At 41.2% G+C, this 14,770-nt stretch overlaps 1 protein-coding gene across 4 annotated transcripts in view; it reads right to left on the bottom strand.

Moving 5' to 3' along the window:
• SLC4A10 (solute carrier family 4 member 10) overlaps positions 1-10,272 on the bottom strand; it is a 270,102-nt gene extending 259,830 nt beyond the window's left edge. Inside the window, exon 1 of one of the 4 annotated variants that reach the window (XM_065561769.1) lies at positions 10,053-10,272. Coding sequence is in view for 2 of the 4 variants with exons in the window: in XM_008178464.4 (XP_008176686.2) it covers positions 10,053-10,100 (48 nt within the window). In the remaining 2 variants the exon portion in view is untranslated. The remainder of the gene's footprint in view (positions 1-10,052) is intronic. The other 3 variants (XM_008178464.4, XM_065561767.1, XM_065561770.1) reach the window with 3 other exon arrangements.
• Positions 10,273-14,770: the final 4,498 nt, after the last annotated feature.

The following is a 14,770-nucleotide window of genomic DNA, read 5'->3' as shown; positions in this document are numbered from 1 at the left end:
TCAAAATATCTATTTAAATTAGAAATAACTTGATTCAAATAAAAAAATACTGGATGGAATTAAGTGAGGATGTAGGAACTTTGCTGCTGTCCTTCAACTAAAATTCAGCAGTGCTCCCTATCTGCATTGGGAATATTATGAGCTAACTGGGATACGTGGTTTCTCAGCTTGTCCACGTAGATTTTAAACTCTCTTCATGATTCAGGTACTCATTATCTTGGTCTAATCCCAACACCTACTCCTCAAATAGCTTCAATGGCCCCTTCTTTCCTTCTACGTCAAACTCAAATGCAATGTCCTGAAGTTCCAGGCATGCATAGCTCTTTCCACTCTTAAATTCTGTCCTTATTTCCTCTTGCAAACCCCTTCTTCCTCATGTAACCCACACACCTTTTGGGTGTGGTGTTGTGTCCCATCTAGTGGCACCAAGACCACTTAGAGAGAGAAATAAAATGAGTCTGCTCTACAGCCTTAGCTAACAGGCAGATGGCTTTTAGCTCATGCTGTAGAGGCTCATGCATTAAGCTCCAGAGGTCCCCAGTTCAATCCTGCCCTGGGTCTGTCGGCATTACACTCACACCCCTCAAGTGCCTTCTCTCCTCCTCACACTTTCACCTTGCTTCAAACCCCAGCTTACCCTGGGAATAGCTTTCCAGAAGAAAGGGTGGTTTTAAGCACCTACCTGCTCTTTGTACTCATGGCCAGTTTGTTTTCAACTGTATTACACTGTATATGCCTCACAGCAGGGGTCCCCAACGCGGTGTCCACGGGCGCCATGGTGCCCGCCAGGGCGTCTAAGTGCGCCCGCGTACTGGCTGGTGGATAAGCATCTGCTCAAATGCCACCGAGAAAAAGATGCATCGCCGCCAAAATGCCGCATTTCAGAGGCGACACCTCCGGATGACACTGCTTCTCGGCGGCATTTCAGCGGTGACACCTATTGATGTTGCTACTTGTCGGTGGCATTTCGGCGGATGCTCGACCACCACCATGGTCCTCTGTGGCTCGTCGTCTGGTGCCTGCCAGACGAAAACAGTTGGGGACTACTGCCTCACAGAGTGGCAAACTTTCAGGAACACATGGATTTCTGTTAAATTGTATTTGATATTACATTAGTCATGCCATATTTATAAAGAGGGAGTTCTACAATGTGCAAGGTTGAAATAGAAAATGTTGAAACAAAAGCAATGTACTGAAAACTGCAAGCACAGTACATTTCTTTTGTTTCATTCTCTCATACCCATTATATTGCTAATCATTGAAGATGTTTATAAGTTTTTCCCCCCACTGGCTTAAATCTTCTGTTTGATACTACACTGAAGTCATAACAATTTTTTATGTCATTACAGAGTGGTTCTATGGAAGTGATTTATCATACATTCGGTTCCATGATTTTCCCAAGGGAAAAGTAGGAAGAAAAGATGGAGTTATTGTAAGAGGAAGTTTAAACACAAATGTGTCTGATCAATAGAAAGTGTCGGATGTATTCAAATCTAACACATTTAAAAATAATCTGTTTTAATGTTTTCCATAATGTGAATGTATCTCATTCACATCATTTCTAAAGTTTGTGTGTGAGCACATGCTGTGCTGCAAATTATTCTTTACAGGCATAAGTCTGGTATGCCACATGTTAACTATGTCTTAGGGTTTTAATTACCTCTCTTCTTAATCATGACATTGGCAGGTGTGTGTTTATAAAGGCTGTCTGTGTGACTTTAATTATTTTATTGTATAAAGAGATGTACTGAGTTCCAGTACTTTCTGGAAAAAATTACTTGTCTTTTCACTCAGACTTTATGGCCATGTGGCAACAAAAGAAAACAGATGAAGCAGTAATAAAATTCTAACATTATCCTTGTGATTGCATTTTTTTAACTTGTAACATTTTCTCTGTACATATGACAGAAAAATGTAACATTGTCTCTATCTTTTTTCCATTGACATTGTAACACTGTCTTCATAAACTTGCCCTAACTGTTGTAAAACTGTTGCGATAATCCTAAATCCTGGTCAAGTGAACAGGGAATTAATAGTTATAAAACATATTGGGCCACATTCTGCCACTTATGCTCCTGTTAAGTAATACATTTGACTCTGCATGCTGTCCCACTGGATGTCCTGCTCAGCATGAGTAAGAGTGACAGAATTTGGCCTGTTATGAACAGTAGTTTCTCACTTACTAGCTACACTGTTTTTCAAAAACAGTCACAACTTGATTTCTCTCTCATTTGTCTTCCCTTAGCGCAACAAAGTAATGTGATTTTGTAAAAGATTCCTAGAATTCCCTACTGTCTGTATAGCACTAACAAGAGTTTTGGACACACACACAAGCATACATACATATGAAATCCAGTGCTGTAAGATTATGTATTGTTTTAGTTATTTTTCAATTGTTTGATATCCATCTGCCTTGAATCCCTGATCCTAAAATGCATCCATGCAGGCAGCCCCCAACACCCCAGTGTAGAGCCCCACTGTGCTAATCTATGTCCAGGAGTGGTGCCTAAATATGTTTGATCTTTCTTGATTTCACAATAACCATTTTCAACCTTATAAAATCATAACCAAAAGCATAATTATGCAAATATACATTGCTAAGTTCTATTATGGACTAACTTCCTGCAATCTTGTCTGTGTTACATATATTAGACCTTTTTTCCAGAACTTGTGGAAAAACGCTTCTAAAAGCGAGGCTAAGCGTACTCTGATATACAGTAAATCTAAATAAAATAAAATAGGCTAACCTTTAAAACTATGGGCAAATTCTTCCTTGAGTCGCTCATTTTGGTCAAAGAGGTTGCACAAGGTTTAAGACAGGGCAAAGTTTTTGCTCCACTCATCCTGGGGGAAGAGGGGAGTATAAGCTGAAACCTTCTTTGCCAAAGCCTCAGTCCAAAGAGGCAAGATGATAAAAGTCTGATCTTAGAACAGAAAAGCCGATTCATCATTAACTATAATGGTGTTACTGCCACTGCTGTCATTAGAGAAAACAAGAAAAACAACATACCATGCAATCATTCATGAAAAAAAGTATCAGTACGTCTGTACAAATACTCTCGTAGATACGAAGAGAGGATGAAGCTCCTGCTATACACAGACATCCAGCTTACATCAGTCAGTCACTAATATTTATTTTAAAACATAACAATGACAGTCTTAAAACACAATTAAAATAGACATTTATTCCTAAATAATATTAAAACAAGTCTGTATATAAACAAAGTGCTTTTGGGGAACCATTTGCAACATCATGGATATGCAAGGATCGCACTGAGACAGGCGAAGGAAATGCGTTTGACTCTAATTGAGAACCTGCCCGAGACATTCACAGAGAGAATCTGCAAACTATCTTTCACAATTTTTTCACAGCAATCTTTTATTAACCACAATTGTTTCTTATAATTTTAAAATGTTCATTGTCTAAAATGTTCACTGTCTCCACACCATTCATGATTTTATAGACATCTATCATATCATCCCTTAATTATCTCTTTTCCAAGCTGAGAAATCCCAGTCTTTTTATTCTCTCCTCATATGGAAGCTGTTCCAGACCCTCAGTCATTTGTGTTGCCCTTCTCTGTACCTTTTCCATTTCTAATATCTTTTTTCAGATGGGATGACCAGAACTGCATACAATATTCAAGGTGTGGGAGTACCATGGATTTATATAATGGCATTAGAATATTTATGGTCTTCTTATCTATCCCTTTCCTAATGATTCCTAACATGGTTAGCTTTTTTGACTGCTGCTGCACATTGAGAAGATGTTTTCAAAGAACTATCATAATGACTCCAAGATCTCTTTCTTGAGTGGTAACGGCTAAGTTAGACCCATTGTTTTGTATGTATAATTGGGATTATATTTTCCCTATGTGCATTTAATTTCATCTGCGATTTTGTGGCCCAGTCACCCAGTTTTGTGAGATCCCTTTGTAATTCTTTGCAGTCTGCTTTGGACTTAATTGTCTTGAGTAATTTTGTATCATTTGCTAACTTTGCCACCTCATTGTTTACCCCTTTTTCCAGATCATTTGTGAACATGTTGAACAGCACTGGTCTCAGTTCAGATCCCTTGGGGACCCTGTTATTTACCTCTCTCCATTCTGAAAACTGACCATTTATTCCTACCCTTTGTTTCCTGTCTTTTAACCAGTTACTGATCCATGAGAGGCCCTTCCCTCTTCCCCATGACTCCTTACTTTACTTAAGATCCTTGGTGAGGGACCTTGTCGGATAGTCCAATTGCCCTATATCCACTGGATCAACATTGTCTACACGTTTGTGGACACCCTCAAAGGATTCTAATGGGAATTCATTATGATGCATTATTTTCTTTCACAAAAGCCAGGTTGACTCATCCCCAACATATTGTGTTCATCTATGTGTCTGATAATTCTGTTATTTATTCTAGTTTTAACCAATTTGCTGGGTACTGAGGTAAGGCTTAGTGGCCTATAACTGACAGAATCACCTCTGGAGCCTTTTTTAAAAATAGAAATTACATTAGCTATCCTCAAAAAAGAACTAGATAAATTTATGGAGGATAGGTCCATCAATGGCTATTAGCCAGGATGGGCGGGAATGGTGCCCCTAACCTCTGTTTGCCAGGAGCTGGGAATGGGCAACAGGGGCTGGATCACTTGATGATTACCTGTTCTGTTATTCCCTCTGGGGCATCTGGCACTGGCCATTGTCAGAAGACAAGTATCAGAGGGGTAGCCATGTTAGTCTGGATCTGTAAAAAGCGACAAAGAGTCTGTGGCACCTTATAGACTAACAGACGTTTTGGAGCATAAGCTTTCGTGGGTGAATACCCACTTCGTCAGATGCATGTCAAAAGACAAGATACTTTGGTCTGACCCAGTATGGCCATTCTTATATTCTCCAATCACCTGGTGTAGAGGCTGATTTAAGCGATAAGTTACATTGCACAGTTAGTAGTTCTGCAATTTCATATTTGAGTTCCTTCAGAACTCTTGGGTGAATACCATTTGGTCCTTGTCACTTATTACTGTTTAATTTATCAATTTGACACATCAATCAGGAACAGTTCCTCAGATTTGTCACCTAAAAACAATGGCTGAAATGTGGGAATCTCTCTTACATCCTCTTCAGTGAAGACAGATGCACAGAATTAATTTAGCTTCTCCACAATGGCCTTATGTTCCTTGAGTGCTCCTTTAGAACCTCAATCATCCAGTGGCCCCACTGTTTGCTTGGCATCTTCCCGCTTCTGATGTAATTAATTTTTTTTTTGCTTTTAGTTTTTGTGTCTTTTGTGTCTTGTAGTTCTTCAAATTCTTTTTTGGCCTGTCTAATTATACTTTTATACGTGACTGGCCAGAGTTCATGCTCTTTTTCATTTTCCTCAGTAGGATTTGACTTCCAGTTTTTAAAAGGACACCTTTAGCCGCGTCTACTTTTTTTTTTTTAGCCATAGTGACAATTTTTGGGTCCTCTTTTTTATTTAGGGTATATATTTAATTTGAGCTTCTAATATGGTGTTTTTAAAAATTTTCCATGCAGCTCACAGGCTTTTCACTTTTGTGACCATTCTATTTAATTTCTGTTTAACAAGCTTCATCATTTTTGTGTATTTCCCCCTTCTGAAGTTAAATACTACTGTGGTAGGTTTCTTTGGTATTTTCCCTCCCAGAACAATATTAAAATTTCTAGACACCATTAATGACTGCTTCTTGGAGCAGCTAGTCATGAAACCCAAAAAGGGAGAGTCAATTCTTGATTTAGTCCTAAGTGGCACATGATCTGGTCCAAGAGGTGAATATAGCTGAACCACTTGGTAATAGTGACCATAATATAATTAAATTTATCTCTGCATCCCATCCTGAGGTAACATGTACCCAGTCAATATGCGGATAGTTGAAATCCCCCATTATTATTGAATTTTCTATTTTTAAAGCCTCTCTAATCTCCCTAAGCTTTTCACAATCACCATCACCATCTGGTCAGGTGGTCAGTAATATATTCCTACTGCTATATTCTTATTATTCAAGTGTGGAATTTCTATCAATAGAGATTTTATGGTACATTTTGATCCATTTCAAATTTTTAATATATTTGATTCTATGCTTTCTTTCTCATATAGTGCCACTCCCCCGCCAGCTTGACCTACTCTGTCATTCCTGTAAATTTTGTATTCTGATTTTACCATATCCCACTGATTATTGTCATTCCACCAAGTTTCTGTGATGTCTATTGTATCAATATCCTCATTTAATACCTGGGACCTTAGTTTACCCATCTTAGTATTTAAACTTCAAGCATTTCTATACCAGCACTTATAAAATTTGTCAATATTTAGTTGTCTGCCTTCATGTGATGTAAATGAATGGGGACAGTTTTTCATTTGACAGTTTCTCTTCAGTTCTTACCTGTACTTTATCAATTTCTATCCTCTTCTCTTTATTAGGATATAGAGAATCCCTGTTAATAAATCCTCCCCTAAGGGATGCATCTGTCTCAAACACATGATACTCCGAACCTGTCAGCTTTCCCCCAAGCCTTAGTTTAAAAACTCCTCTATGACCGTTTTAATTTTACATTCCATTCCATTAGTCTCTCTATTGAATGCTAAAATGTGGCAATGCCATATCTGCACTTTCTAAAACAGCAGTTTGAAAAGATTGTTTCTACTTCAGATTTTCCATTTTTAATTTAATTCTACTTCCCCCAGTACAGCTTTTAAAGACTAAAATATCTTAGGAATCCATGAAGAAATGTACACACAGTACCTGATTTTGCAAAACACATCAAAAAGTGGCTCCCCGGGTGCAGGTAGAAGTGCTGTAACTGGTGAGGAACTTTTCTAAAAGGAGTTAGTAAAACGAGACTCTAATAAGGAAAAGGTGAAGAGGAAGTCTACTTCCACATAATTCCTCAGAAGAGCAGGTAACAAAACATTTCATCACCTTCTACAAACTGCAAGAGAGTCTTGTTTAAATATGAACTCACATCCTAAAATATCAAGGGGTAGCTGTGTTAGTCTGTATGCTCCATTCTCTTCATGTGTCAGTATAATAATGCCTGCATCTGTAATTTTCACTTCATGCATCTGAAGAAGTGGGCTTTTTCCCCACAAAAGCTTATGCCCAAATAAATCTGTTAGTCTTTAAGATGCCACTGGACTCCTTGTTGTTTTCACTCTAAAATAATTACCAAATAGGTCTCAAGGTAACAAGGAAAGCAGATGTTCTTTTCATAGTTAATCTGAATGTGGAATTTCATTGGCAAATTAGGTTATGACCTTTGCAATATCTGAGAACCACTAGGACATATAAATTAAATAGGACTGTCATTTGCCATCTTCTCACCATGACTAACAACTTTTTGCCCCACCATGAGATACTGAGCTGAAGTTTCACTGAGAGATGCCGCCTCAGAGGCTGGTGAACTTTGGCTCTTGTATGTATTGACGATAACTTGAAGCCAGCAAACTTTCGGGGCTGGGAGCTTTTTCTTCACATCCAATTGAATCCAAACCAGATTTAAATAAAATTTGGAAACAAAAAATGTATTTGCTCCAGGACTGGGGTCCTTGCACAGTTTAAACTGGAGCTGAATTTATTTACAGCTGTGTGAGGTGGGGACTGACCATGAAAGAAAAAAAAAACAGGGGAGATTAATTCTCAAAAATACTACCACCTATCTCACACTATAATCTAGCAGTGAGGGAGGCAACACTGACTCCAGATACCTAAGCCCTGCCAGAGTCCTCTGCTACAAGGACCCCACACACTCAGAGCTGACAGCACATAAAGGTCCTTTGGCTTCAGTGTCCGCCTGGCCCTAGTCACCAGTTGGGATGAGTGCTGCAGAAGCACTGCCATGGTCCATGGTGCCCCGTGCAGAGCAGCATTGCAGAGCAACTAACTTCAAGACTGGGGAAGCTGTGCCTTCGCATCACTGCTACAGCAGGAAAACAATGCTACCTCTCTGGGCTTCAGAGACCCTCCCAGACAGAGCATGTGTGAGTCCATCCATCACATAGACAGAGTCTTGCAGAGTACACAATCAACCTACTAGACACACTAATAAAACTGCTGCTAGAATGATTTGACAGCAGAATCCAACCCATTCTACTACATGGAAGGAAAAGCTGGGGTCCATCTTTAATATCTACTTGGGATAAAACCGTAAAAAAATCCTATGTTTGCACAACTGCGAAAAAGTACTCCATGTGCACAGAAACTCCAGTAACTAGGGCTGCAGAACATAACTGGGCCAATTCCTTCTGCTAATCAACATTTGGGAAAGAATATTCAGCTTCTCACCCAACACAGCAATGAGGATCAAAAATTAAATCCGAATGCAACACAATCCATCCCTATGTCACTCCCCAGAGACAGCAATTCTGATCAGTGGAACCAACAACCCCCACCCCAAGCCCAAAATATTTTCAAGATGCTAGATCAGCACCTAAACCAGTATAAGAGCCACTAGCAAGAAGAAATCAAAAACATCCACAAATTAGACTGCTACAGACCTTTGCACAGAACCATCAAACCATCTCACTCTTGTGACATGTACAAAACTATGGCAGTCTCTCACCAAATACTGAATCAGTGACCACAAACTAGAGGTGAAAATTGGGAGACACAAAGCATAGCCCAGAGCAACCAGTGTGGCAGAGAAAAGACTAACAGATAATGTCTCCAATGTCTCTATGCCAAAGTCTAAAACAGAAGGAACTGCAACAAAAGGTATTTCCTCAAAATTATCAGGAATTGTAAGAGCCTTCTCATCCAAACCCCAATGTGGAAAAACTGTGCCTCATCCTAGGAGAAAGGAGAGAGATGACAGAGATGCCATTGTCCCACCAAATGATCAGGAACAGGTACTGGCAACAACTGGCCACAGGAGATGAAATGTTAAACACAGAGCCCTATGATGGGTGGATGTTATCCACCTCTGACAGAGAGCTGAAGGGTCCATCTCCCTTTTACGCTTTGGAAAAATGTGTACAACTTGTCATGCTAATAAAGTCTCATTGAACTGATATTAATTGTGCATGTGAGAGAGAGAGAGCGCGTGCCTAGAACCAGACCCTGTGAGTGGGGATGACAGGTACCCCGGCAGACTGACCCTCAGTGTGTGACACAGAATCTCACAGACTGACACTCTGTGCATGGGACAGAGACACCCACAGGCAGCCTCTGTTTGCTTGCCTGTACCAGGGCCACCACAAACAGACAGCCCCTCTGGGTGTGAAAGCATGCTCCATAGACAGAGGGATCCAATGCGTATGTCTGTGTGTGACAGAGACCCCACAGACAAACTGACCATGTGTGCGTGTATGTGTATATATACACACATACAGGGGTGACAGGGACCCCCCCACAGACCAACTGACCAACCCTGTACAGGAGCACAAGTGACAGGAGCTTCACAGATAAACAGATTGTCCCTCTGTGCAAGTTGGGGGGCTAGGGCCCCCCAGGGAAACAGAGGGGGGTGAATGTGAGAGACAGGCGCCCAGACAGACCTCCTGTGAGAGAGGCAGGGACTCTGCCAGAGAGAGAACCCCTTCGGTATTTGAATGACGGGGACCCCCACACTCAGGGGACCCCTTTCCACAGCAGCGCCAACTTGTGCCCCCCACCCCACCCCACCCTCGAGAGTATGGCGAGAGGGACTATCACTCCCCCTACAAGGGGGGACCCCCTTCCCTCCTTACAGAAATGCAGGCAGGCGCCTCCGCACGTACTGGAGCCGAGAGACGCACACAGCAGCCCCGGCTGCTGCTCCCAGCTCTGGAGTAAACCATCGCGTTTTTTCACTCAGTAAGAAACACGCATTATGACCTAAGGCACATCCATATTGGAAAAAAATGTCTTGAAAAGCCCCTTCTGCCTGCGGGCTTTGCAGCCCCCTCGGTTCCCCGGCTCCGGGGAAGGAAGGAGAGACCTTGGCACGGAGAGAAGCAGGCAGGGGAGCATCTCTCGCTGTGCCTCGCAACGCGCTCGCATCCCCAGCCGCCGCTCCGCTTGCTTGGCGGGGTTTGCGGCAGACTGCAGCAAGCGGCATCTTACCGTGGGTAGCAACGGCTCCATTTGCGCTCCTTGGTCTTTAATCTCCATGTTCCGAGCTGCCTCTGGAACGGGCACCTTCCTCCGCAGTGTCTTCAGCGTGTTACATGCACAGCTCCGGCGGCAGCTCTGCTTAGTATTCGGATCAGGTAGCTCTGAAGCAGGAGGCAACTGCACACCCCAACTCGCCACAGTCACATGGCTCCTGCTCACTCATGAGGCTGTTGGCCAGATTGCAGGAAAAAGGTAAAAGCTGGATCTACCTGCAGGATCCTGCCAGATCCTGCCGGTTTTTGTACCCAGTCCCCCAAATTGGTACTTTACAAAACAGAACAAGTTTACCTGCTGCTACTGCACCAAGAAACCCAGACCAAGGTACAACAGCACCACAAAAACTCGCATCTGGCACCATGATCCTGCTGGATCCAGCCAAATTTTGGCCCCAATCTCCTAATTCTGAGACATAATTGGGCAGCAGGTGTAGAGAGTGGACATCAGCGCATCCTGGCACAACAGTGGTTCAAATACTTGGATCTGGCATCTGGATCCTGCTTCATCCATCAATATTTGGCCCCCAGCCCACACATTCCACTGCGTAAGTAAAGAACCAGTACAGTTGTTCCTACTCCAAGAAGAAGAAGAAAAGCCAGAACCCAAAGCATCCTAGTGCAACGGCACTGCAAACACCACACATGATCCACAAGAGGATCCTGCCAGATTTTGACTGCAATCCTCTAAATTCTACTGTTTTAAAGAGAACATATTTAGCCATTACTATTACCCCAAAAAATATCTAGACCCTGATGAGCTCCACTATAACAGCACTGCAAAAATCCAGATCTAGCATCTGGATCCCACCAAACTTTGGCCATAAACCCAGAAATTGTGCCATCAAAAGAGAACAACCTTCTGCTAGTACATCAAAATAATCTGGACCCCAACACATCCTGATACCAGAAAGCTGCAAAAACTCTAATTTGGCACCTGTATCTTGCTGGACCCAACTAATTTTTGCAGGTTCAATTCCCAGGTTTACCATCTAAACTTAGTACTTATGCAGCTTCCCCTAGTCCACCAGAATAATCCAGATCTCAATGGGGATTCAGAGCCATATCACAATCCAGTCTTTACCAAGCCCCCAAACTGCATGCTGATTGCTCCAAGTTCCTGAGCCAACAGTGAGATTGTCCCAATAGTATCAGTGCCAACATCTAGCTACTCAAGCCAAGGACAACATCCAATATTGAAAGCGTCCACAAGACATTCAATCACCTGACTTGGACTTCTAACTATGCAACTGCAGCACTGCCTAGCAAGCTAAATGTACTGTAAACAGTTGAGCCTGGAAAATTACCATATCCTTCATTGCCCAAGCAGACTCCCCCAAAAATATGCACATTCACATACATATATTCAAATTAAGCATGCATGCATGCTCACACTAAGGAAGACTATGACAGTAATAACAATCTCAAACAATCCTCCATCTTCTGTTGCCACTACGTCCTCCCTGCCCCCAAAAGGCAGTGATTTTGCCATATCCCATATTTTGGATGTCATTAGCAGTCTAAAAGTAGAACAGCAAATAGTTTGTTAAGCCTCATCTCATTCCATCTTGAAGGATCACACCAACACAGACACAACTGGGGAGATAATTCTGGGGAAAGAAGGATTCAAAACAGCTTCTTATGAGGGAGCCATTTTTGAAGTATCAACTGATATTTATTATTTGTGCAGCATCATGTGTACCATGGCACTTCACAGATAAATATAAAACTGTGCTCCTGGCCTGAGAAAAGAAACAGAGTAGAAGCACATTTTATTACATGGTTCTGGTCTTCAATAATTAACATAGCAGGACCATTCATGTCACTAAAGTTAAGGCTGTGTCAGCATTTACACTGTAAAACCCTATTAGCAGGAGCTTATAATTAAGCTGTAAAACGTCACTCTGTGGTGAAGCTTGAGAAAGAATGTTGCAGTCTAAAAATGATTTTTCTTATTTATGAATCTTCTTATTTAAAGGAGTATATCATTTGCAAAAGGTACTGGATTGACAACCTCCCGTCTACAGAGCACGTATGACAATGAGCAGCATTACTGCAAGCGTCCCTACTCTTCTCTGGCTACATGTCTTCCAGGAATAAGAGGGCAGTTCAGTGCCCATTCAGTCAGTGGCTTCTTGCTGAAACTGCCAGTTAAAGTACAACTTACAGCCATTTGTGGTGCTGCTTTTATGATGCAAACACTTGACCACTAGAAAGTAGACTGACACAAACAACTTGTTTAGTTAAAGACTGTTAGTCTTTAAGGTGCCACTGGACTCCTTGTCATTTCACAAAGGCCACCTACCAGCCATCAAATGGCATCCAGGCCCTCATCCAAGAAGCTGCTGTTTGCATGTGCAGGGTCCCTTGGTATAGGGCAGCTTGCAGGATCAAGTTTTAGTCACTACTGATTGAGAACATATGTGAAATACTGAAAAAACTCCGCATCCCACTATCAACCTCATCCCAACTTAAAAATGGACCTAGTTTTGTGAAAATCTGTTTGGATTTTTCGAATGATAAGAACAGCAATAAAAACTGAGTTACATGTTTTGGATTAATATATCACCTCAGGACTCACTATGGACCTGCAAACTAGTATCCAAGGCCAAAATATTGTCCTAGAACCTTATTTTTTCCAGACGTTAAAGATGCCTATAACATAATACTCTTAAAACTACATTGTAAGAAACACATCACTATAAAAAGCCCAATGCTATAGCGTCTCCATGCATGGAATGCCTGTTAAAGCCAGTGGGAGTGGGAAATCATACTATAAGGCCTTGAAGGAATGGACCCACACTTTTGTACTTAATTAGAAATAGCTAAGAGATTGAATATTTAAAATCATGTACATGGCAGAGGGATCAGCCTAACATGCCATAATATTTTAAAACCATTGTAAATATTACAAAAATATTCATATGCAGAATGTTTCCTTGTTGTTTCATATCTAAATTAAACTAGAATGACACTGTACCAACATAGTAACACAGAAATAAATACCAAGCTATATGGCAGGAATAAGTTTGATATTTATTTTGAAATAATTGATTGCTTCCCCCACCACCATTTCCTTTCCAACTGAAAGGTCTCAGTTTTGTGTTGCCCTTGTGGAGTCTTGTTCTATTATTAGGATGACTTTGACCAGGAATGCTCTTTTAGCCAGCCCCAAACATTGAAAAATCATGAGTGAGGCCCCCAAACATCATGAGTTAAAAATCATGACATTTTTAAAAATAATAAATTTGGGGTTCTTATTCTTTGCCTTCTAGTTTTTGAGCCTGTAGCATATAACTGGATCCAGGCTTACCTCTACAAGGGCTAGAATTTTTTTTTTTTAATGAGAGCTGAGATTTTCACATACAGTAGAACCTCAGTTTTACCAACACTAGTCTGATCACTTATACGAACCTTTTCCCCTGATTTTGGGGGAGAGGGGAGGGGAAGAAATCACATAATAAAACTGATATTGAAGAACAAATAAACATCCCTTCACATTCAATGCCTTTAATGCACTGGAAATTGCTTTGCAGTGGACTGAAGGGCAAGAAGAACGCAATGTAGTGCGTCATATTGCAACTTACGCACCGCACCTACTGTAATTTTGAAGTGTTCAATTTTATGAACTTCTCAATCCCCCATTAGTTCATAAAATAGGAGTTCTATGGTAATCATTTAACTCCATGATCTGGGACTTCAAGCAAGAACACACTATATAGTGTGACATTTGCAATGAAACATGGACACTGAGCACTATATCCATCTTTTAGAGTTTTAACATTTCAGTAGTGCCAAGGATAATTAAAATACTTTTATTTCATATTTATGCCAGACTTTAACACAGTCCTTATACATATTTATGATGGTATTACATAAACATGATAATGATGGTTTCCATTTTTAGGTTTATGCTGATAAAACTCCAAATTAAGCAGCTGAAAAGAGAGAGGTTGTGTATTTGTTGAGAGTGTTCTAAATTTACACCAGAAACTGACCTGGTCCCCAGCTAGCCTCAGTCTTGGTGAAATTTAAAAAGTGGGGCAAGACCCCCCCCAAACTTAACCCCTTTCCCGCCTCCGCTCTGTACTGAACACAATTCTGACACAGCCCAGGATCAGGCTGAAGTTTTTAAGCCCTACTGAAAACCATTTTTACTCCTTAAAAGGGACACAGTTTTAAAGGGTTCGGCCCATTCTCCCATTTGGGGCAGAGTTAATTGCAAGCATAAATGCTAGCATTGAGCCATCTAACTACCTGATGTTTGAACACAAAATGGTTAGATGGCTCAATGCTAGCACTTGTACCCATAATTGTGGCTCTAAAATCTGTGCCTGCAAAATTCGAGTTTAAGAATTGGACCAAAACAAAGAGCTAAGTCTGACAGAATTTTAAACCACTAAGGCCTGGTCTACACTACGACTTTAATTCGGATTTATCAGCTTTAATTCGAATTTACCCTGCAACCGTCCACACAACGACGCTATTTATTTCAATATAAAGGGCCCTTTAAATCGATTTCTGTACTCCACCCCACCCCGACGAGCGGAGTAGCGCCAAAATCGATTTTAACATTTCGAATTAGGGATAGTGTGGCCGCAATTCGATGTTATTGGCCTCCGGGAGCTATCCCACAGTGCATCATTGTGACCGCTCTGGACAGCAATCTAAACT

This window comes from Chrysemys picta, chromosome 11 (genome assembly GCF_011386835.1).
Source record: "Chrysemys picta bellii isolate R12L10 chromosome 11, ASM1138683v2, whole genome shotgun sequence".
NCBI lineage: Eukaryota > Metazoa > Chordata > Testudines > Emydidae > Chrysemys > Chrysemys picta.
The sequence above is the reverse complement of the archived record's forward strand: the minus strand, read 5'-3'. Positions and strand labels throughout refer to the sequence as shown.